This window comes from Thamnophis elegans, chromosome 2 (assembly GCF_009769535.1).
Source record: "Thamnophis elegans isolate rThaEle1 chromosome 2, rThaEle1.pri, whole genome shotgun sequence".
Lineage (NCBI taxonomy): Eukaryota > Metazoa > Chordata > Lepidosauria > Squamata > Colubridae > Thamnophis > Thamnophis elegans.
The window spans coordinates 450,767-475,919 of NC_045542.1; the positions used below are offsets into that span (position 1 = coordinate 450,767).

General features: G+C 43.1%; 1 protein-coding gene across 7 annotated transcripts in view; it reads left to right on the forward strand.

The window, feature by feature from the left end:
* Window positions 1–1,910: 1,910 nt before the first annotated feature.
* The window catches only part of PNPLA6 (patatin like phospholipase domain containing 6), a 54,706-nt gene continuing 31,463 nt past the window's right edge, over window positions 1,911–25,153 (forward strand). For 3 of the 7 annotated variants that reach the window (XM_032239157.1, XM_032239156.1, XM_032239159.1), the window contains exons 1-14: window positions 1,998–2,140; window positions 7,629–7,710; window positions 13,910–13,997; window positions 14,097–14,179; window positions 14,580–14,674; window positions 15,913–16,053; window positions 17,569–17,728; window positions 18,120–18,200; window positions 19,156–19,284; window positions 23,081–23,161; window positions 23,370–23,517; window positions 23,958–24,041; window positions 24,129–24,235; window positions 24,421–24,612. In XM_032239157.1, coding sequence (XP_032095048.1) covers window positions 2,079–2,140; window positions 7,629–7,710; window positions 13,910–13,997; window positions 14,097–14,179; window positions 14,580–14,674; window positions 15,913–16,053; window positions 17,569–17,728; window positions 18,120–18,200; window positions 19,156–19,284; window positions 23,081–23,161; window positions 23,370–23,517; window positions 23,958–24,041; window positions 24,129–24,235; window positions 24,421–24,612 — 1,533 coding nt within the window. In that variant the 5' untranslated portion in view covers window positions 1,998–2,078. The other 4 variants (XM_032239155.1, XM_032239161.1, XM_032239154.1 and 1 more) reach the window with 4 other exon arrangements.

Sequence of the window (25,153 nt, forward strand, 5' to 3'; positions counted from 1 at the left end):
AAAATATACATCTGTATATTTAATATCAAAAACCTAGCAACTGCAAAAGACCACTTGGTTTTACAATGTCTATCCTGAAGTCAATTCTTTATCCTATCCTGAACTCTATCCTGAGTCTATCTTGAAAATTGTGAATGAATATATTTATGCAGGGCTTTTCTTCTGCAAGAAAAGAGTCCTGACTCCTGGGGTTTTTTCTTATCTGGCAACTCCATTATTTGTGGTTGAAAGTACAAGCAATGAAAGGTGCCTACAGCTTCTGTTGTTTGATTCTCAACAAAAAGTATGTGTCACACAAGGGAGTGGGCGGCATACAAATTTTATTAAATTTCAAATTTCAATTACTTGCACAATGTATTGTATGTGGGAAGTGGCTTGTTTTTACCTGGAATTTTGCATGTTTTGTTTGTATGTACAACATACTTTCCCCAGGATGCATTGGGGGAGGTTTATGGTATATATATATATATATATTTGTATATACATTAGATACAATCGAGTTTGCTTGTCCATATGCCTTCTAGTAAGTACTCTAGTGTTTGAATGGTACAAACACATGAAAAGGCATTTGAGATTCTGAAAAGTGCTCTCTGAGCTTGGTTGTTTTCTTACAAACATTTTATTATCCAAACTAGATAAAATCAGTTCTAGTCTAGTACTTACTACCACTGATGGTGTTACCTAATTTGAATAAGATGTCTTCAAGAAAACAAGCTCAGAGAAGGACCCCTCATTTCAACCTTGAGCTACAAATATTCTTCTTTTTTTACTCTCTAACCAGAGTTAGTTTGGTGTAGTAGTAGACCTCAGGCTAGAAACGGCTAGATGTGATTCTAGCCCTGCCTTGGGTGAAAAACAGCTGGGTGACCTTGGGCAGATCACTCTCTCTGAACCCTCTGAAGCAGGCAGTGACAAACCATTTCCGAAAAGCCTTTGCCAAGAATATTGCAGGGCCTAGTTCAGATAATCTCCAGGAATCGACACTGAAGGCACCAAATAAGTGTTACTATCTGAAAAAGATGTTGTGACACATTCCCCCAATGGCTGTGATTCTGTGAAGAGGCAGGCTTCCCATGGCAGCTATTTTTATGTTTGTGAATCTCTTAAAATGTCAGAAATAACATTAAGGGAACCCTATAAGGATACGTACCAGCTTTATTTTATTTTTATATTGCTTTTAACCTGTTGTTTTTATGACTGCCCACTGCCCAGTCATGGCTTGAGACGGGCACCTATACAAAGTAAATGAATAAATGATGCTAAGGCCAGGAAGCCCTTGAAAGTTGCTACAGATCAGCCTTAGCAGAATTTGCCTGGCTCCCTCATAAAGCAGCCAAACCCGAAGAAGCTCAGCAGTCCTGTCTTTGTCACCAGTTTATGGATCAACGGATGGGGTCAAATCACAGAAAACTGAAGGCAGAGACAGGGTCCCACTGGAGTCTTCAAATCCTCAAAGGAAGCAGGGAGCGCAGAAGGCGGCCAGAAGGGAATGGCGGAGAAGCCTATTCTGCTCGAAACGCACCGCATCGCCAGAAGTCTCCGCTCCCGGCTGATTCTGGCGCCGCGGGTGGGCGAGCGGATGCTTCGGGCGATGCAGGGTAGGTCCCCGATTGTGCTGCTGCTGCTGGGGGGGGGGGGGGGGAGAGGATGCGGGGCAGCCGCAGAAAGAGCCCTTGAGCAGCTCGGCCTTTGTAGGACGGAGGCTGGAATCTCCACCCTTCCTCGCCTTCTGGCTAAAGAAGGGGGGAAAGGCTGAGCGGCCCTCGGCGTCCGCGTCTCCGTTCCGCTGCGGCAGGGCCGGAGAGGCCGCCCTCGGGGCCAGCGCCGGAGCGTCCGGTTCGCGGCCTGCGGGCGACGCAGCTCGATGGCGTCATTCTCAGGCGCCGCTGCGGCCGCGGTGGGGGGGGGGGGGAGGCAGAGGGAGGCATGGAGCGCAAAGGGTGGTCCGGCTGGTCGGAGCTGCGGTCGCGATCGGCGGGTGAGTCTGAGCAGGAGGGCGAAGAGCCGGAGGGGAGGAAGACGGTGCGCTCGCACCCTCGGCCCGGCGCCCTCGGTACAAGGGACGGGTGTCCCTGAGCATGTGCAGAGAGCGCCTTCCCTTCCCCAGCCAGGAACCCCTGGGCGTTTCGAACGTGAGCCGGTGAGGAAGGCGCGGCGGGTGGGTTGGAGCCGCTTCTCCCGTCGGGAATCAAAATCAAGGGGGCAGAAAATGAGGAGGGCTTTTGGGGCCAAAGGTTGGGCTGTGTAGGACGAGATGCATCGACTAACAGAATTGGGTCGGAAAAGTAGCCATATAGAATTTCAAGGATCAAGAAGAACGTCGCATTTACCTCACGCCTCCGTCCCTGTTTCTTTCATTATGGCTCCCTCCCTCACACCCTCCCCGCCTATTTATGATCCGGTGGGCAGCAGGACCTGCTCCAACTTTCTTCCTAATGTATGAATAAATTACATTTTGGTTTGGACAAAGCTCGTCATCTATTCTGGGTGAGGCTGAGACAGCCTCCTCCTCCTCTTTTAATATTTCGATTATCTATTGTACTTGCTGTAAATGTAGCTCAGATGTTGTGTACGATATTGAAGAGTGTTGTAATTCATAATGCTTGGAATTTAAAATTAAGAAAAGAAAGAGAACAATAAGCACATAAAAGCACCTCTGCAGAATGGGAGCAGCCAGGAGAAGTTCCGTTAAAGGGAATATTTCTCTATAAGTGTTTGAGTCCTCCTGAAGGAAACTAATTTGGGTCGTTGGGGAGGAAAATGAAACTAAGGCAACAAAACCAAGGTTGGAACAGAGATATTGTTTGTGTGTGTTAGATAAGCCCAAGTACAAGTGATAAGGCAGGTTTCTGATTCCTATCTGGTGCCTCAAGCTGGCCAGTGAGAGTCTCCTCCTGCAATTGAGTTGGTCTCAAGGAAAGAGAGACGACAGAGATTAAGAGAGTGAGAGACCATGCTGGATTTTGAACTAAGGATGGTATTTAAATCAGTGACAGGTATTTCAAGCAACTGGAATTGCTTAACTGCCTGGCCCTGTGCCAGCAAGGTGTTTTTCCATTCAACTAAGATCAAGGTCATTTCTTCATAAATCTAAGTATCATTAACATGAACTTTACTTTATTTTTAAAGACCAGGTTTGATTCTTTGATATCCCAGTATGTTTTAATGGAGAGTGCTAGAGAGGAGTCCTATGAGTCTTGTTTTGGTATATTTGGGGAACAAAAATCTTGCCTGAGCTCAAAAGTTGAGGTTAGACCTGAGTTACATCTCTATAGGAAAATACCAGAAGATCTGTAACTGTAGGCAGTTAGCAAAATGTAAGGGGGTGTATTCACTTCTGTGATGTACATATATATGCATACATACATACGTACATACATACATACATACCCATCGTACTATTGACCACCCATCGAGTGTGTGTGTGTGTGTTTGAATCCTAATCCGAGATCAGAAAAATAACTGGGAAAATTTGCCTCAAGTGTATGTGGAAGAGACTAGTATTCAACTTTAGTATTCCAAATTACCAAAAGAAGAATATTTAATGGAAAATTAAAGAAAATTCACAGGTGCATTACAGTTACATAAGATACAGGGTATTACATGTAACATCCCCTTTAATTTAATTGAAAGATGTATGGTGTATAAATTTTATAAAATAATTTATTGTATTTAATTTAATAAAAATAACTTGGAGTTTTTATTTGCTTTCCAAACATTTAGAAATGAGACTAAAGAGTTTACAAATCAGCCATTTGATTTGGTTATATGAATTTTTTTAAATATTTGGTTAATTTATTGAACTCTAAGGTATTTTTTAATCTGTTAACTTTAATGATTCTCTAATATGTTTTCATATATAACCTGGATTTGCACAGCTACACTCTCTTTTGTCTTCCCTTTTTTACCCACCCACCCCCACTTCCATCCCAATTTAAAATTTGCAACAGCCTAGTCACTCTGCTGCACTGCATCTGATGAAGTGAGCCATAGTTCACAAAAGCAGTTAGGCCTTTTAATAAAAAAAAATACTAGTTTGAACAGGTGCTATTAGACTGCTTCTTATTTGTTTTCTCCTCCTTCAGGCCAGGGAAGCTACTCTCTGGGGTGATAATCAGCCTCTGTTTATCTTCTTTGTGCCTTGTAGCCTAAAGAGGAGGTTTCTTAAGAATAAGACAGATGCACAGGCCTAGAGAGTGAAGCAATTGTTTTAACTTTGGGCAATAGTAGCTCAAGTTCCTAATATTGTGCAACTTGCAGGAAGGATAGTTTTATTCTCGCAGTTAAGCACTCTGTCAAAGCCACAATGGTTCAGGAAAAAACAAAAACAAATGTGTGCCTTAAATGTTCATCCTTGAACAAAACTACTATGGGGCATATTCTTTGAAGGCTGTGTTGTTTTCAAGGGAGGAGCGTGAGCAGTTTTATTTATTGGCTGACAGCTTTGTGCAGTACTAATATTTATCCATTGTTTACCTGGCTTTAGGTAAGTACTTTTTTTGCACGACAATGTGTCTTCCTACATGTGTGCTATATTTCCAGAATAGAGACCCAATAGTAGAACAGGAGCCCATGTCCAGGCTAGATCTCCATCTGGGATCAGATATTTCTGATTGTGCAGGCTGTCTAAGCTTATCTTTTTCCATCCCTGTCCCTGACTATCACTACATTCCCACTATTGTGTAGATTGAGTTTGTCTATAGTTTTCATTGGATATGAATTATATAATTTGCTATATTGCATATTGATTTATTTAATGTGAGAAATTGCTTGTGTGTGTTTCTTTAAAAAAAAAACTTTGAAAGTCCTTATCATGAAGCTAAATTTACTCAAATCTAGTTTCTATTTCTTATTTTTTCCCCTAACAACGTACCTTTTTTGTAGAAATGCCACTCTGAATAAAGTTTAATACAGATATTGTAAGGTATTGGCATTATTTATGTCAATTATTGTGTTGTATGCTTGTAGATTAGACATTGTAAGAAGAGGACAGAGCTTGCTTTTAGTTTTCCAGAAAAACAGATAGTCCTCAACTTACAACAGCTTGTTTAATGACCATTCAAAGTTAGAACAGCACTGAAAAATTTGACTTATGACCATTTTTCAAAGTTACAACCTTTGTAACATCCCTATGACCACATGATCAAAATTTGGATGCTTGGCAACTGGTTCATATTTATGACTATTGTTTTGTCCCAAGGTTATGTGATCACCTTTTGTGATCTTCTGACAAGCAAAGTCAGTGGGGAAACCAGATTCACCTAATTACTGGATTACTATCTTAACAATTACAGGGATTCACTTAACAACTGTGGCAAGAAAGATCACACAATGGGGCAAAACTCACTTAACAAACACATCACTTAACAACAGAATTTTTGAACTCAATTGCGGCCATATGTTGAAGATACGTATACAGGATGGATAAAAACTAGTAATTTGGTTGATTATCCCTACTTTGCTTATAAAATATGACCATGAATAACACAGATTTCTGCAGTAGGAGCTTCATAATGAGCATAATAATTTCACCCATCTTGCCTATCATCTAAACCAGTGATGGCTAATAACCCTTTTGCCATCACGTGCCAAAAGCAAGGGGCACGGGGGGGGGGGGGGAATGCCCATTTTTCTCTCTCCTTTCTAGGAGCCTGGGGATAGCAAAAACGGCCTCCCCCAGAGGCCCTCTGGAGGCCAAAAACAGCCTGTTTCCTGACTTCTGGTGGGCCCAGAAGGCCCGAAAATGAGCTGGCCGGGGATGCGCATGCACGCTGGAGCTCAGCTCGCGTGTCCACCAATCTGGCTCTGCATGCCACCTGTGACACGCATGCTGTAGGTTCGTCATCACGGATCTAAACTCCATTTACACGAGTCTAGTCTGTGCCAGAGACAGTAGTGTAGATTTGTTCAGAACATCCTCAGGAGCAATGCCTCATTTCCAACAGTTCAGCTGAAGATTCATTGTACTGATCAGAATGGATAGGTCTTAAGGGACAACAACTAAGGTACTTACAAGTCCAAATCTTACTTTATCACAGCATGATATTATAGCTGCTGCCATTTGGTTTACTCCCATATAGCTATCTATAATTGGCAAAATCAAATGGATTGTGTAAATGTTGCATTTCCTTCCCTCCTTGTATAGTCTTGTGGTATTCCCAAATTGCTGAAAGCTGCTTTGTGAATCATTTTTTTTTATGTATTTGAAATAGCCATGAAAATGAAAAGGCTGATTTTGTGGAAGTCAAATTATTATAGGTTACAATAACTTTGTTATGGAAGAGAACTTTCACTGTTTACCTTTTAGGGCAGAAATGCTTTACCTGGACATTCAACATTAAGGACTAACCTTGAGTCCCCCTGCAGACTCATCAAAGCCATTAAAAAGCGAAAGTTAGAATATTTTGGACATGTGATGAGACACCCAGAAAAACATGGCATATTTCACTTAATCCTCCAGGGAAAAATTGAAGGCAAATCAGGTCTAGGCAGAAGAAGAACATCATGGCTTCAAAACTCAGCAGCACTTTTTCATGCTGCTGTTGACAAAAATAGGATTGCCAACATAATCGCCAACATCTGATGGCGGATATGGCACAAGAAGAAGAAAGAGTAGAGAGTTTTGAGAGTAGAATTTTCTTTTTAAAGAGAAACATTATGGATAATAGAATTGCGCAAAGAAGGACTACGGGTGATATCGTAGCAGTGTTCCGATATCTCAGGGGCTGCCACAAAGAAGGGGGGGGGGGGAAATCAACCTATAACTATCAGGTGTGCCCTCTTCGGCTTGGCACCTTGTTGGCATCCTGCCATCAAAGTCTAGAAGGGAGGAGGGGGACATGGCGGGGGGGGGGAATGGCAATCAGCATGTGTGTGCATGTGATGGGAAAATGGGAGGGGAAGAATGGAAGCTTGACGAAGAGCAGGAGGGTTTGGAACCATTTTGTGCCGGTCCCCAAGGCCATGCGCCCTGAGAAAGAATGTGAACCACTCAGTGTTCTCAAAACACCAAGGCAGACTCCTATTAGCTGACAACAGACTGGTCATGGGGGGAGGGCTGGCTTGTGGGGAAACTTTCTGTATCTCTTGAGCATGGGAAATTTAGAGCCTGATTACTGAAATCAATGTATTTTAGTAAAAAAAAACATACCACTTCAACTAAATGGAGTTGAGGATCTTTTTTTCCCAAGAGATCAGACTGGGGCAGGTCTGACATTAACTGTAACTGCAGATTCATCTGACCTTTATGTTTGATTCATTCGGATTCATTGCCTTCATGGGAGCTTTGGATTAATTAATACAAATTTTCTTACATTTTTCTCAGATTTGTTTCCCTACATGTACTGTCCCCCCCCCCCTATCTACTTTCTGAAGTTAATAATTTATATTGACAAATATTTCAAATCTGTTTCTGAAATCTATTTCTGTGGCTTTTTTCACAGCATATTAGAGTATTAAAAAATCCTTACAGATAGTCCATATTTAACAACTGCAGAGCCAGTATTTGTATAGACATTTTTTTCCCCTTTAACTCAATCTTGTCCAGTTCTCAGAGGCTGCCCGAACTTAATCACTAGAAGTCTGTATATGTAATCCTGGAGCTATTTGCATTTTTCTCTTGCATGCAGGGTCCTTCGTGGGCTAGGCTTGGAAAAAAAGTCGATAGCCATCATGGGGCAAAGTGAATCGGAGCCACAGAAGGAGGAAGAGGTATAACCACCATGGTTTTCACTAACGGGTAGCTGCTAATCTCCATCCTCCTGCTCTTCCTCTGCTCCTCTCTTTCTTTTGCTCAGTAAACTTTCTCAAGTGGAGAATCCATTAGTACTGTATAGGTGCCTTTCATCATTCCCTGCTTAATAATGCATGCTTAGCTAGCCATCCTGCATCTAGAGACCACTTTGCTTTTAAGCATGAGTTTGCATGCTTATGTCTCCAAAAATCAGCTTGTTGGCGTACCTCTTTGTATTGCATTGACACTTAATGCAATATGGTTCTTGTCAATGAAACATTTAGTGCATGAATGAAACATAGTATCTAATACATCCAGTTCATCTCCATCCTTGTGCTCTTCAAATAATTACAATAATTGGCAAACCACATGTCCAAGGGCTCCTGTCAGGTTCCAAAGGGAAACACAGAAACGGTTTGAAAATGCAGTTCATCTTTCCTACGGCACAAACTGACCAACAAAGCACTAAGGCAATAAATAAATTGTCAGAGCTGCCACCCGGCACTCCCCACCACCTTTTATAGTTACTTGGTAATTAGGATAAACCCACCCCTGCGCGTGCGCACACCCATCACGTGACCCAGAGCGAAAACCACCTGGCAATTAATCATGAATTGTTCACAGTCAGTTATCAAGAGCTTTGTAGATATCTCAGCTAGACTGCTTGTGTAGGAGGGGACTTTACATCTGGTAAGCATGAGGCCTGGCAGCTGGCCCAGTTTTCTCCCCTGAATGGCAGCTCCGAGCCTCTGAGCTGGCCGGAGCTGACATGCGGCCCCTCTACCATGGAGACAGCATCTGGGGAGCTAATAATTAAAGTCAGTTAGGAGTCAAAGGACCCCTTCCCCCCCTCGGTTTTGTGGGATGTCTGCGATGGAATCTTGCTACCAGGTGGGGTGCCCTACAGTCCTTGCTATGAACCCACGATGCCTCCGACAGGGGATAACCTTTCCATAAAACAAGATATTGTAACCGTCCTCTGTGCCACCTGGAATCTAGTAAATCTTGCACTATATAGTGCTGTTCCCCATCCACAGTAACCGGGGCTGGCGGCCGTAGCGAGTCACCTCTGATATCAGAAGCCTGGATTGGTCGGAGCAGGCTTCAATGGAAGACTGGATGTGTTTTCCCCAGTAGGGGGGGGTCTTAGCTGCACTGTGACCGGGTTAATAACTCGTACAATTGGGAAAGGCCCAATGAATTTGGGCTCTAGTTTCTTACATGGCAACGGCAGCCTGAGATATTTAGTGGAGAGGTATACCCTCTGGCCTATGTGGAAAGGTCCTTGCGCCCTCCGCCTTTTATCGGCACTCTTTTTATATGTGGCAAAAGAGTGACATAACGCATCCCTCACCACTTTCCAAACCTTTTGCATCCGGGCTTTCCACTCCTGCGAGGTCGTGTTATCTGGGCGCACCTGAGGACACTCTGGAATTGGGATGAATTCCTGCCCTGTAGCCACATGAAATGGGGTAAACCCCGTACTTTTGTGCACTGCATTGTTATATACAACTTCTGCAAAGGGGAGGAGTTCAGCCTAATCGGTCTATTGATATTGGACATAACACCTTAAGTAGCGCTCCACCATCGCATTTGCACTCTCCGCGGTACCATTGGTCACAGGGTGGCAGGCTGTACTAAGTACCTGTGAAGACCCCACCATCACCACAAATCTGCACCAGAACTGGGCAGTGAATTGCACCCCCATCTGAAATTATCCTTTTGGGGATGCCATGGAGTCTATACACATGGGTAATGAACAGTTTGGCCAGCTTCCTACATATGGAAGGCCGGTACATGCTACAAAATGAGCCTGCTTGGAGAACAGGTCTATTATTGTCCAAATGACCTTGTTCCCTTGGCTGTCAGGTAAATCCACGATGAAGTCCATGGCTATCTATTCCCATGGTCGAATCAAATCTGCCACCTGCTGTAAAAGACCAGGAAGCCGGCGAGGCCAGGCCTTCATGGTAGTGCAAACAACACAACTCCCATTGGGATTGCTGCTTGCATACAGGTTTGGTGCCGGTTGGCCCTGTTGAGTGGCTAACACCCTAGCCCGTGATGGGGAACCTATGGCATGCGTGCCACAGGTGGCACACAGAGCCATTTCTTAAGGCACATGAAGCATGTGCGTGCTGGCCAGCTGATTTTGGTCTTCATTTTCGCTCTCCGGAGGCTTCCCTGAATCTCCAGAGGGCATAAAACAGCCCAATGCACAAACCGGAAGTTTGGGAACAGACTTCCGGTTTGCACTTGGGGCTTTTCTTCTCCCTCCCGGAGCTCCAGGGAGATAGTTATGCCCCCAGAAGTACCTGTGATGTACCTGTTACTAATAATTCAATAGAATTGAGTTATTAGTAACAGCATTACTGAGCCTTTGTAAGGCTTAATGGAAGAGAGCGAGAGAACATTTCATCAATGGGGAGGTTTTGGCAAACGAGGCTAAAGATGTGAGCAGAGCAGCTGGAGGTTTAGTTATCACAGAGACGTACACGGACATTGGAAGGGTAGGAAACTCTCCGAATGAATAAAAACAGTCCCTCTGTTTATGGGCAGAATGCATTTTACCCCTTTATTGCTGAATAACTACCTACAGACTCGCAGAAACCAGCAGGCAAAATAGCCTTCCGTGAGGTGAGTTAGATTTAACTGCTCGACCTGTTCGCTCACACAGGAGCTTTCCACAGGGCGTGAATCACCTGAGTGGAAGGTTTCCCCCCTCCCTAACCTGTAGGAGGAAAGCTGCATTTTCCCCTGATTGCCGTGTGGAGTGTGGCGAGTGGTGGCGTTCGGGGTGGCCGGGGTGGGGGAGAGGTTGAGCTTTGCAATATGCCGTGGAGTGGAGCTCTGCAGCGTTTGGAGGGCTGTCGAGCTTTGCAGCATGGAGTGGAAGGCGGTGGGGGGGGGGCTTTGCAGACTAGACTGGCCGGGAAAAAGGAGAAGAGGTGAGGGGGTGGGATTTGCAGGCGGCAGAAGAGAGAGCGTGCAAAAGCTCCTTTAGGAATACAGAATTTGGCTGAGATAGCTAGAGCCAATCCTGCTGGCTGGAAAGCAAGTTCTTGAGAACAAGAATCATACGTTTCTCAGCATTTAGCCATTTAGCCTTGGCCTGGGGCTGCTGTGGCCACTTGTGACTGTCTCATCCTCATCCCAGAAGAGCTTCATGCTGGGGGTGGGTGGGGGGAATCCACTGCTTGCCATCTTTAATCTCCCGCCTTCAGGGGGGCGAGATCAAGTTAAACTCAATGCAAGGGCAGCGTCCTGACGCCCCAACTTTCCCAGCTTTCCGAAATCCCTCAGCTCCCTTCCAGTCAAATAAGCACACCTGGCAGCTTTCGCCCTATTTACACCCGCTCCCTGAGTTTTCTGCTCCCAACAGACACGGGGGACAAGGACCGGGAGGTGATATTCATGTGACCCTTCGGTGAAGGGGAAAAGATGCTGTTCCTGTGTCTGTGTCTTTTCTTGGTGTGCTCACGGACGCTGTAGGATCGGTCTCATGGCAGACTGCCGCTCTATGCCTCCTGCATCGAAAACATGTTATAGGTGGCCGGATGGGTGTTGTCAGTCCAGCTGCCATCAGGGACAGAGATTTCATCTTGGAAGTTGTTGTGAGTTGCAGGGTTTTCGGGGCAAATCTGATAGGACGCATCTGTGGCAGTCTTTGTCCTCGTGTACCCCACTCCCTCCCTGGCTTATCCTCGCGGAACTCTATAGCTAATTCCTTGGTGGTCTGGAACCATGCAGTCAGCCGAGGTGGCGACCCTCCGTGGACGCAGGCCCGGCGTAGTGTTCGGTCAAGAGCAGCTTTAGAGTCCATCATGTAGTCACTTCGTCAAGGAATAAAATAACATTTGTTTGGCATGATCTGTTCTTGACAAACCCATTTCTGGCTATTGGTTATAATTTTGCTTGCTTCTAGGCGTTCGCAGATCTGTTGCTTGATTATCTTTTCCAGGGTCTTCTCAGGTATTGACGTCAGGCTGATTGGCCTACAGTTTCCTGGGTCTGCTTTTTTTTTTTTTTTTACTTTTTTTGAGGATGGGAACTGATATTAAGCTCTTTCCCGGTCCTCTGATGGTATCTGGTGCTGTAGGGTCATTGAAAGATATGCTTCAATCTAGGATCACATCTGCCAGGTCCTTCCAAACTCTGGGATCTCGTCCATCAGGTTCCGGTGATTTGGACTGCCTAGAGTGGGCAGGTGTTTATCTTGCCAGTTTCTTGCTTATTTCAATGTCCTGGTCGTGTGCGCTTAGAGTTATGATTTTGGTAGGTTGGGTTATATTTTTGTTTTGCATGAAGACAGATGTAAAAAATGAACTGGGCGGCTCTGCTTCCTCTCTTCCACCCCATTACCTCCTTCCGTCTCCTCTCAATAGAGTGGATTTGTTTCCTTGACCTTTTTCTTCTTGCTCTTTAATATGTTGAAAGGAACTTCTTAAAAATTATTTTTGACATTTGTTGCAAGTCTTACTTCATTCCAAGCCTTCACTTTCCTGACTTCATCTTTGCAAGTCTGGGCTATTTATTAGTATTCTGCCTGAGTTATGTGTCCCTCTTTCCATTTTTTGTACTTACCTTTTTGTCTTTCAGTTTATTAGAGAGAACGTTGTGTGAGTATGCTGGTTTCTTCTTGGATTTCTTAATTTTCTTTTCTAGTGGAATTGTGCTGGACTGGGCTTTTATAATCATATTTTTCAAGGAATCCTTCCCAAGCTCTAAGTTTGTTTGTTTATTTATTTATTTACCATATTTTTCGGAGTATAAGATGCACTGGAGTATAAGATGCACCAAGATTTTGAAGAGGCAAATTTTTTAAAAAAGTTTTTGCACTCTGCAGACCTCCCAAAAACAGCATGTTTTTTGTAAAAACAGGCCTGTTTTTTTTTTTCAAAAAAAAGGGCATGAATAGCCTTTAGGAGGCTTGCAGAGTGCTCCTGGGGAGGAGGGGCAAAAACGAGCAAAAATGGCCCGTTTTTTGCAAAACTGCAAAACAGCATTTTTGCAAAATGTCAGGGTAGTTAAAATTCCCCAATACTATTGTGGTGTGTTTCCTACATACATTTGCTAGCTGACCAGCAAAAAGTTCATCTATTTCTTGTGCTTGGTTGAGTAGCCTGTAGTATTCACCTACAGCAATGGCAACGACATTCCTTTTTCCTTTTATATTCACCCATGTGCATTTTAGGAGGTTTTCATCCTTGGTTTTGTGCATTTCTATAGAGATGTAGTGATCTCTTACATATAATGCAACTCCACCTCCTCTTTTGTTGTGTCTGTTTCTTTTGAATATTTTGCATCCTTCCATCAGTACATTCCAGTCATGAGTTTCATCCCACCAAGTTTTGGATTACTATATCATAACTGCCCTCGTGTACTAGTACTTCAAGTTTACTCTGTTCCCCAAACTTTTAGCATGTGTATATAGGCATTTGAATCCTTTATAGCTGTCCCTGGGTATGCTTCCTATATCTCCAAGTTGGTATCTAAGTTTTTCTTCCTTCCCATCAATTTCTACATCCTTGTTTGATTGGTTGTCTTGGAATTTATGCTTGGGGTTTAGGTCCTAAAAATCCAAAAGATTAGTCATCAGCTTTTGTTTAAAACCCTTCGGATAAGCCCAGCCAGTCTTTTTACGTCCGTTGCTATTACTTGAAAGGGAGATATATTTCTAACCAGAGAACAGAATGGCATGATAGTTCAAGGTGGATGAGCTCCATACTTTGCAATTAGTTGTGCCCTGATTTTCAAACGCAGATTCTGAGCTTGTATTTGCTCCTGTGCAGGAATTAGGTACAACTAAATTTGCTATCCTGGATTGGAACTTTTGTGTCTTTGGGACCACTCTGTGTGTCAAACAATTGAATTCTTTTTGAATGCATCCTCCAAATTGTTCAATGACTAGAAGCAATTTGCCCCATGGTCCATTTTAATTAGTCTGTGTCAAAAATCCTCTTTGTAATATTTTGGTCAGCAAAGTATAAATTCAAATCCTGATGGCTTCGGAAAGTTGGAATCTGCGATGAGTAGGCCCAGAATAACAGTCTCTTCATCTGGTCTCCACAAAGAATGATGGAAGCACCCTGAATGTCTCTCTAATAAAACTGTTGTCTGAAACGTTTCTGACAACCATAGACTTCCTAACCATTGGAAACCAATTTTTCTCCACAGGTGTTGGGAGTTGTGATAGGAGCTGGGCTTTCGGTATTCCTTGTTTCTGCTTTGATGCTGATATTGATCCATCGATTTCATCTTCAAAGTAAGTTCTCTTGAAGAGAAGCCGCGGGATATCTTTTTATTTGGTTTTATTTGGTCCTATCCTGCTGGATTCCCAGTCTCTTTTTTTATTTCCCTACAGAGGTTCAGGCTCCGGAGCAACCAAAATATCGATTTCGCAAACGGGATAAAGTTTTGTTTTATGGAAGGAAGATTATGCGTAAGGTAATAAAAATCAGGGCACCAAAAATGAGCATGTAAATGATATGCCCAACTACTTTGAAGGACACACTGCTTGATGCAGTCTCTTGGGAGCAAATTTTAGGCTCCTTGGAATGTGAAATTGGACATCATTGCATTGGTCTTTTGATGGTTTAGAAAAAATACCCTTTTTTAATCCTGGACAAGGACCATCTTTTCACCATTGGTGCTTATCTTATAGCTGCTAAATTACCGTCAAAAAGGAAGAATAGTTCTGTATTTCTCGGGAAACTATTCTTGAAGATGATCCCATATTTGGACAGTTCTTGAAAGATGATCCTACAATTTATTGGCTAGTTTCACTAGACGTAACAAGATTTGCAGGAAATATCATCTCTTCGTTAACAATCAATTTTTTTGGCAGGTTTCTCAATCTACATCCTCCCTTGTAGACACGTCCATGTCTGCTTCACGGCCACGCATGAAAAAGAAGCTGAAGATGCTAAACATTGCCAAGAAGTGAGCAGACGAGCCAGGAGGAGGAGAGAGTTTGGCTGACTGAAGGGTGTCTCCCAACGGGCTGGCGGGATTTTGGAGATCTAGAACCATGGGGTTCAGGTTTTGTCCAGAAGAAGAAAGATTGGAATTGAGCCAATCTAGGACAGATGCAGGATCTAACATCCTTAAATCTTCTGAGAAATGCTGGAGCACTTCCAAGGGAACCAGCCTCCTGAAATAATATGTACAATAGGAAGATTTAATGATACTTATCAGGCTCCCAGGGTTTCAAAACTATGCCAGACTCCCAGTTAAGAAAATAAACAATTATTCCTGTGCTGCCTTATTAGGAAACTATTTTTCACTTCTCCAACCTAATGCAAGTAAACAAATCAATGTATATGGTCAGGGTAGGCTGTTCCTGGATATTCCTCTGAATCACTTTTTGTTCTGCCAGTTAGGAAGAAATGCAACATTGGGGGCCACAAATGAGTGTTAGGGAAAGAAAAAAGAGTGGTAGCTAAGGGAGACTAGGAATGTGGAAGTGCAGTAGGGAAATCACTCAAGTTCTTCGTGGTAGCTGGATGCCACCTTCATGCTTGGAGTATAAGATATGCTGTTTGTAAACTTAGGCCTCCTGCTGAAAAACTGGTACAGAGTCATAGAGCTCGGGCCAACCTGGAAAGAAGATCCTTGTAACATTTTTTTGGTTGCTTGGGAGAGGGATGGAGGGAGTAATGGCTTGTGAGCGATAGTGGCGCAGTGGTTAGAGTGCAGAACAATTTGGCAATTTGAATCCCATCAGGCTCAAGGTTGACTCAGCCTTCCATCCTTCCGAGGTTGGTAAAATGAGGACCCAAATTGTTGGGAGCAATATGCTGACTCTGTAAACCGCTTAGAGAAGGCTGTAAAAGCCCTGTGAAGTGGTATATAAGTCTAAGTGCAGAGGTGGGTTCCTGGTTTGGCTGAGTAGGTAGTCACTCGTCCTGCCACGCCCCTGAACCGATTCTTTCGGCAGCGCCGTAGGCAGCATCACCTGGTTTTTTGCTTCTGCGTATGCGCAGAAATTTTTTTTTTTTAGTACTGCGTGTGTGTGTGTGTAGCATGCACAGCGCTTCCCTGAGCAAACCAGCAGTAGCAGCAGCCAGGACCCCACCCCTGTCTAAGTGCTATTGCTATTGTGGTCTCCCTTCTCTTGCAAGAGGGACCTGGCTAATTGACTGTCTGAAGAAATCTCAGGTTTTTCTTCCTGTGCTCAGAATCCTGCGTATCAAGAAGGAGCTGCCAATCCTTCAGCTGAAGGAACCACCGCCATCTGTTCTGGAGGCTGACCTTACAGAGTTTGATGTGGCCAACTCTCATCTCCCCTCTGAAGTACTCTACATGTTAAAGAACGTGCGGTGTGTATATGTAGGACTCTCATACTAGCTGAGGTTGAGGCTTGCATGGAAGTTATTGGAAACTGAAGTGCCTTGGCAGTAGCTGGCACTGTGCAAAACAATCTAGTTTGATGTCTTCCAGATGTGTTATAACTCTATTCTTTGCAATCTTAACATTTCTTTAGAGTATCTTGAGAAAGGGTCAATTAGAAAAACACAATTTCCCATGTTGGCCAAACTGGTATTGCTAAATTAGCCCTTTCCATAAAGTAACTGTAGTGTCTCAAAGCATATAGTGAGGTTGCTGTTATTCACTCCTCCTCATTTTTGTGTTATTTCTCCTGTTTCCTGGAGATCCCAAGGACAGAGTGGGGGTTTCTAAAGTTAATATTTTGTAGTTCTAAAAAATGCATGGCCAAAAAATGCATGAATGGGGAGCACTGAGTGAAGAACTCTTGACATATTAAAAAGAATTGTAGGTATCTTCTGATTCCTTGCTTGGAGAATAATTGACTCTCCTGTCTAGGATCAGGTGTCATGGCTGCATCTTTCCTATCCAAGCTTCTTGAGCTGACAGCCAGACATTAGCGATGAGTGGGGAAGGGAAAGAAGAAGCGAGAGATGGAAGCCCAGCTTTGTCAGAAGCTTCAGCCAGCCAAGGTCAACTATTGATATGTAGACCTGGGAACCAAGTACCTGTTTCCTAAGCAATATGCAAGCACCTGATTGGACATTTACAGTGCGGGGGGGGGGGGGGTAAGAGCTTCAGTAAAGTGTAGTCCTGGCAAAAACAAATGGCCGGAAGTTTTCCTTTGCTAGATGACAGTTGCAATTAGATTTGCTCTAGAACAGATGAACAGAACCTACATGAGGCACCCATTTCATCCACTCCCTTTCCCAAAGAGTCCCAGTGCCACCCACGTTTAGAAGGTGGCCCTCAACAAGTCAGATATTGACTTATGCCCAGCTCTTAAGCCCATGTGGCTTTTGAGCTTTCCCTGGCAGATTTTCAAGATTAGGTTTGAAGCTAACTTTCATTAATATTTAATTCCAAAGTAAAGTAACCATATTTTCTAGAATTAGTTTTCTTGGCATAAGGAAAAGAAGAAGAAAAGGCAAGAAAAAGGAGGAATATAAATGTGCCATCACTGTGAGTCTCAAGTACATCTTAAACTTCAGAAGGATTGCTTTGGGAATTAGTTCCATGATTGAGTTTGCCCAGTTTTATGGACAAGACTGAAACAATTTGTAATACTTTTATTTGGCCTTTTATCACAGTTATGTTCCCTTCAAAGCTTTATGTACTACCTTTCTATCAAATGGTCTCCAACAACATTTGAAAAGACCATCCCTGTTTTAATGGCGCATGGTTACATGCACCTCCCTTATTGTGGTTAGTCTTCTGGGTTTTGTGCCCAGTCTAGAGAGCCTAGTCCACTGTCCCCAAGAAGCAAATTGGGGTTGTGTGGTTGATAGAGTTCAGTGTTTACTGTGGTGGGATTATTGTTGTAATTGTGCCCTGATATTTCCCTATAGGGTGCTAGGCCACTTTGAGAAACCCTTATTCCTGGAACTGTGTAAACATATGACCTTTCACCAATGCCAGCAAGGAGAATATGTCTTTCGCCCAGGCCAGCCTGATACCAGCATTTATGTGGTCCAGGATGGAAAATTGGAGCTGTTTCTATCTGAACAGGTAGGAGGAGGAGAGGCGCAAATCTTGAAAGGGTTGCAGTATGCGGTGATCTGCTATGCCAGCCACAAGGCCGATCTGGCCTAGTGTTTCTTCCAGTGAGAGCTGCTGAAATGAACATTGCTTACAAGATGACTTCTAGCATTCATTTCCATTTATTTGTCTGTATTTGTGTCAGAATCATCTCTATAAAACTAACCAAAATTAACCAAGGGGGGCTTCTGGAGTGAAAGGATTTGCCGATTTGTCCAGGGACACCCCGATTGTCAAAAGCAATGGGGTCATTGGGGAGCCTCCTTTCATGCCCCCCTGGATTTACTCAGAAGCCTTTATTTAAAGGCCAGCAGAACCACGGCTACCTTCTCACAGCTATTTGTGTGTCCGTGTAATTCAGGATGGGAAAGAGACCCTTGTGAAGGAGGTGTTCCCAGGGGACAGTGTGCATAGTCTTCTCAGCATCCTGGATGTCATCACGGTAAGCGCTATTTAGAGCCACCATTCTCATAATTGCTTCAGCTGTTGACCTCATTTTCTTTTCTTTTCTTACCTTTTAATTTGTTCTACTTCTGCCTTTTCAGTGTTGCTTTAAAGTTCATGCAAAAAAAGTGTGTTTTCCTATGTAAATATAGGAAGATATTTTTCTACTGCATAATATGTTTTGTGTATGTGTACTTTCCCCTAATACACACATACTTAATTTGTCAACTGCTTCACAAATTTTCAGAAAGCTTTAATTCATGTGCATTTTCTTTTGCAATGTGAAAATCAGACTTTAAGATGTGAACCCGATGAATGTTTTTCCTTCTATAACTACAACACCTATTCCCTCTGATCATAGACACTTAGCCTCTCCTACTATTAGTAGGATGCCTCTTGACCCAATCCTCTGCTTCTACCTTCTCAGACACACAAGATAAAGCTTGATTTACTCCTGAATCCTCCAAGTATTGGTCAAATCACTCCATAAAACTAATAAAAAGTAAATAATCAGAGGAGCCCATTAGTCCCTCATCTGACTAACAAATGTTGTTTAAAGGGATAAGCTTTTGTGAGCTGCAACTCATCTTCTGATACAATAGAGTACATTTAAATTGGATTTAAATTGGGATGATGTAAGGGGAAAGAGGAAAATAGGTTGGTTATAGAGTCGTGGGTTACATGTGATAACTACTTTATCAATTTGGTTTTTTTTTTCCAATTCTATCAAGTCACGATTGCATTTGATGAAGTGAGCCAAACCTCCTGAATATAAGATATAACTGATTTAATAAGATTCGTTAGTTGGAAAAGGGGCTTCTGGGTTCCTTGTGAATTTTTGCTTCCATGGACTAACCCAGCTCTCCTTTTACACGCGGTACATGTAACGAGTGGACCAGGAAAAACGACAGTTATAGCGCTTAAATCTCTTGGGGGGGGTTGGGTTCCAACAGGGTCATCAACGGCCGTATCGTACAGTGTCTGCACGGGTGGCTGAAGACTCCACGGTGCTGCGGTTGCCGGTGGAAGCCTTCTCGGCAGTCTTTGAGAAGTATCCTGAGAGCTTGGTTCGGGTAGTTCAGGTGAATTTCAAGCTCATGTTCTGCCTCTCTTCTTTCTCTCTTTATGCATCTCCTTTCTGTGTTTTTCTGCTGTGTTCGGTCCATGTAAGCTTTTGGATGTCAGCAGAAGCAGGAAATAGTTAAGCACACAATCAAGCAAATTTGCATCATTGCAAACCTAATCTTTCATATCTTCTCTACAATATTTTTACTTGATTTGCACTTCTGAAACAAACACCTAGGAACTACATATGTTACCATACATATCCCTAAATACAGCTTTGTGGCACTATTAAATTTAGAATACTGCATTAAAAGATGACTGTTGCATCTCCAACAGAATATTGTAGGGCTGGACAAGTTGCAATGAAGGACAGCTGGTGGGATGGACCAAGAATCCTGTTTTTTTTAATTAAAGTTTTTTTTATTTTTTAAGCAAATATAAACAAACACAACACATAACATAAAAACATCTTCCATTCCATACAGTGTGTCGATTGGTTAAAAGGTTTTTGTGCATCCTTTCCATAGTCATCCCTTAAATTTTATATAAAGTCACATATTGTCAATCAAGTATATTTATATACATTATTATTATATTATAATAATTTCTCTAATATCATATGTCAGCTTACGCATTTCAGCACATGCCATTGCTCATATCATCAATCTAATATATATGTATACAATTATTATGATTATTAAACATTCATTGAATATAGCTATTATTACATACTAAATTTAAAGTAAATTTATATTATGGCATTTCATTACATCATCCTGGACTCATCCAATTATATTACATCTTTATATTCTATTCTATATAGAATTGTTTATCTTTTATTAAAAAAAGCTTTTCCACATCATCTCCATGGTCTTCACTTACAGCTTATATAAAATTCCATATTGTCAAGCTAGTATATACAAATGCATTATTATCATTGTTAATCATTTGTTTAACTATAACTATTATTACTTTCTTATACATAAAACTCAAAATTTAACTACGTTTAGCTTAATTTTATTGTGACATTTCATTTCATCATCCTGTATCCTTCAAGTAGTAGTGCAGTCCAATATCTCTTGCCATTTGTAGAATCTGAATTCTAAATGTTTTCTTGATAAGTCTTATGTGAACATCCAAGACTTTTTGCTAGATTTCAAATAGATTCAGTGTAATCTTTCAAATCAGGGCTTTCTCTTTACTCCAAAAGAACACCTGTATAAACAAGTGTTTTCTCTCTGTCCCTTTCGGTAATCAAAGCCAATGGCATTCAGATAACAGATGTAACCAAGTGTCCAGCCTCTAGATGGCAGTGTTACTTCTTTTTTCTCTACTTTTACCTCCCTCTTTAAGCTCCGAATTTCAGAATAGAAAAAAAGTGTTTAAAAGTTCTGATCCGGCCGAGCATTTAGAGCAGTGGTTCTCAGCCTGTGGGCCGTGACCCCTTTAGGGGTCGAACGACCCTTTCACAGGGGTCACCTAAGACCATCCACCTCCACAGGCGTCGCCCATGCTCAGGAGCGCGTCCTGAAGTGGCAGGTGCATGAAGAGTGCCGGGTGGTGAAGCAGCCTCCTCCCAGCTCCTGGTGCAACCCAGACGCCGCCCCGCCCAGTCTCCATGCCAAGGAAAGGCCGAGGCGCTGAAGGGGGAGAGAGACGGCTTCTTCTGGGTGGCGGATCAGCCTCGGCTCCAATGGACGTCCGAAGCGAGCGTAGTCAGCGGTGGCGTTTCAGCCCAGCTGCCTGCACAGGGGATTGAAGGCGCCCAGAGAGCAGGAGACTGGTGGGGCAGTCAGGCCACCTACTTCGGGCTCTCGCCCAGGCAGGCGCATGCCGGGATTCAAGCTGCCTTGGGCCTGGATGCTGCCTTTCCCGCCCCCCCACTGCCGGTCCTGTCCTGTGGGCTAAAATGAGCTTGGAGGCTTTTTGGGCCCCGGGAAGGACTGGCAGGAGAGGCCGGAGGGGAGGACAGGCCCCGTCCACCCATTCCTTCCGTCCCAAGGAATTCCACTCGGGACAGAAGCACAGTTCGATGTAGCTTAAGCCTCAGTTTAAAATCCCATTTAAAGGGCAATTTCTTAATCTGTGTTTAAGAAAGAATCAAGAAAGAAAGAAGAAAAGGAAAGAACAAAAGAAGAAAAGGGAGGGGAAGGAAGGAAAGAAAGAAAGAAAGAAAGAAAGAAAGAAAGAAAGAAAGAAAGAAAGAAGAAAAGAGAGGGAGGAATAGAAAGAAAGAAGAAAAAGGGAGGATTGGAAAGAAAGAAGAAAAGGGAGGGAGGAATGGAAAGAAAGAAAGAAAGAAAGAAGAAAAGGGAGGGAGGAATAGAAAGAAAGAAGAAAAAGGAGGGAGGATTGGAAAGAAAGAAGAAAAGGGAGAGAGGAATGGAAAGAAAGAAAGAAAGAAAGAAAGAAAGAAAGAGGAAAGGGGAGGTGGGAATGGAAAGAGAAAGAAAGAAGAAAAGGGAGGGAGGAATGGAAAGAAAGAAAGAAAGAAAACTCTGTGGGTGGGGGAACGGAATGTAAAAAAGGTAAAATTAACAAAGTGAAACTCATGTAAAGCACGAACTGCTGCTGGCAGGGAGGTCGTTTTATCCTGGAAAATTCCAGCCTGGCTGATCTTCTCCCAAACCAAGATTGGCAGATTAATCATTATGCTTTAATTATGTTCAATTTATAATAACGAAAATACATCCTGCATATCAGATATTTACATTACGATTCATAACAGTAGCAAAATTACAGTTATGAAGTAGCGGGGGTCACCACAACATGAGGAATTGTATTAAAGGGTCATGGCATTGGGAAGGTTGAGAACCACTGGTTTAGAGGAAAGAGTTTCTTAGTCCACAAATACAAATAATGGAGAAAAATAGAAGTAGAAGGAGAAAAAGGACCAGTCCAATTTAAAAGTAAGAGGCATTTATAAAAATTCCATCCATAGAAAAGAAACGAAATTAAAGAAAAAAAAATAACACAATAGTTTTAATTCAAGCTAATTCGCCACTTGCTCTCTCCTATCTTCAATTTTAGTTTTACTCTAATTCTTTTTGGGTGTTCTCTAATTATAAAATTTATCTCACCAATTTCGACACTCTCCTGCTCTGCTTCCGTTACAGGGGGGCTGTCCCAACCTTATGCAGCTTCGGCTGCTTCTCTTGTAGCTGAAAAAAAAAGCTTCTCCTGGATAGATCAGGGGCTTTGCGATGCCCCTAAGATCAGCAGGACGTACTCTTCTCTATCACCGTCTCTACAGGAGGGTTTAGGTCCAAAAAAGACCGCCCAGCAACAGAGATTTCAACAGCAATCCTGGAGCTCCAAGATTGCATGTTGTGTTGTAGAGACGTCAGCCCCGGAAGTCCCCAAGAATCCTTTTTCTGAGGGTGGTGGAAAGGGTCTCTCACATGGAGAGTTAAGTCAGCTATTTTTTGGTAGTTATGGAGAAATTGCCACAGTGAACCCACGGGTGATCAGGAGGCAATTCTGTGGAAATCAAAAGACAAACAAGAGCCTTTCTTTTACCCTACCCTACACATCGCAGTGAACCTTTATACTAACTGCCACAATGTTTGCAGAGTTAAAAGAGCCTAGAATCCCTATGTAGCCACCAACAAGCTAAGTCCAACCTCTCTTGAATTTTGTTGATCCTTATCTAACTTCAAGCATGTGCTAAGTGTTAGTTGAGAAGATTCCTGTGCATAGGCATGAGTAGCTATACATCAGTTTAATTGGACCTTCAGGTTTTGCACCGGACATACGCAGACACATGTTGGGTAACCGTCTGTTCACCTGCCACTTTGCTGTTTCCAATTACAGATCATAATGGTTCGTCTTCAAAGAGTCACCTTCTTGGCCTTGCACAACTATCTGGGCCTGACAAATGAGCTTTTCAGTCATGTAAGTCATGACCTCGGACTAAGTGAAACCTTCACATGGGAACTGACAGTAGCCTTTGAGCATGTGAAGAATTCACTTCCCTCACTGCTTATTAATCATAGGGGGTGGGGGTGGGGGGGGTTCCCAGCACAAGTAATTTGGGCAAGAGAAGTGCTCTGTGCTTCCCACCTTCTTGTGTAATAGATGTGGGTGTGTTTCCCATCCCCAGGAAATGCAGCCATTGCGGCTTTTCCCCCAGTCGAGTCACCCCTCACGCACAAGTCCTGTTTGGCACAGCAAACGCATAATTAGTGCTTCCTCTGTTGAGGACACGAAGGATAATACCGGAAGGCAACCAGATGCCTCTAAAGATCAAGGTAAGTTGCCTGCCCTGGGAGCCAAACCGGGCATCTGCTACAAGGTGTGAGTTGAGTTTGGCTTCTGAGCCTGCAGTGCAATCCATTTTATTCTGTCTCTTGCCTTGACTCGCTTACAAAGTATGGCTTCAATTCCTTCTGTCTGGTGGCATCCTCTAATAATAATATTGCAGAAGCAATGCACCAGATGCTGCTACTAGAAACTAAGAACAGATCAGCCCAGAGTATAAAACCTCTGTTGGCCTCAGCCACCAACTGAGTATTTTCACTGTTCTTTTCTTTTTCCCTGCATATTCTGAACCCTAACAATAGAACGTAATTGAGTCATCTCTGGCAGAGGTTTCCTTATGCAAGTATTGCTCATGGATTCCTTCCAAGGTATGGGAAAGTCAGATGTTCACATTTACACTGTTATGAATGATAGCCTTGTATACTTCTAGGTGACCCCTTGAAATCTGGTTTATTAGAACCTCCTCTTCCTCCTCTGCTGAGCCGTTGTATTTCCATGCCAGTTGACATTTCAGGTATGTCTCTTTTTGGCCCATTCTCCCTCTTTCTTTGATTCCTTGGGGAATCCAATTGATTATCTCCATGCTCTCTTTCTCCCTCAGGCATTCCGAAGGGCCCACGGTCTGACTTTGATATGGCCTATGAGCGAGGCCGCATCTCAGTTTCTCTTCAGGAAAACAGTACCGTTGCATTGGATGGCTTTGCTCGAGTAAGTTTCTGCCAAGGAGAATGGGAGCATGTCAGCTTTGATATTTGTCATTTTCTTATAGGATTTTAGAAACAATTAGAAGGGATAGAAGTGAGATATTTCTGCCTTTGTGAAATCCTTCCTGTAGCCAATCTCTTGCTTCTTAGGCCACCGTGAGTTGCTTCTAACTTTTCTATTTTTAACAGTCAGCGTCCCAAGACTCCCGCGAACAAAAGTCTGTGACAGTGGAGGAACAGCCATCAGGCATCTACTATTACAACTATTGTGAGGATGATTCATCAACTGGTGATTGCCCATTTGGACCATACCAGGGTCGCCAGACCAGTGCCATTTTTGAGGCTGCCAAACGGGAATTGGTCAAACTCATGAAAATTGAGGTAGAGTGATACAGGAAGAGTTTTCTGATAATCGGTGGCTTGGGAGGGGAGGGCTCTTCCTCACTAGTCTCAGAAGCAGGGCGTGGGAGGAGTCACATGTGGGTATTATCATGGCCCATTTGCCCGGAGACTGAGGTAATTTTGAGGCCACTCCCTCTACTTCCTCCTCGTGACTCCCCAGATTAACCTCAGTCTTTGGCCCAGAAGGAGTACTTTTTCTGACTCTCCATTGGTTTCGAGGTTCTTTTGGTTACTTTAAATTTGCCTTTAGCCTTTTTCCCACTTGTGATTCCTCCCACCTCTCTTCCTTGCGTCTCTGTGTTGTTTAAACCTTTTTCTCTGCACAAGCCAGGCTTGCTGCGTTACTGGGTTATATGGGAAAAGGAAGCTTTTGCTATCAGATAGGCTCTGATGACCTGGCAACATTTCCTAGAAGGGGCAAAACACCCTTTTGAAGTATGGACTGATCATAAAAATGTGGAAGGGTTGAAGACGCCGTGTAAGCTATCACCTAAACAAGTACATTGGGCACAACACTTCA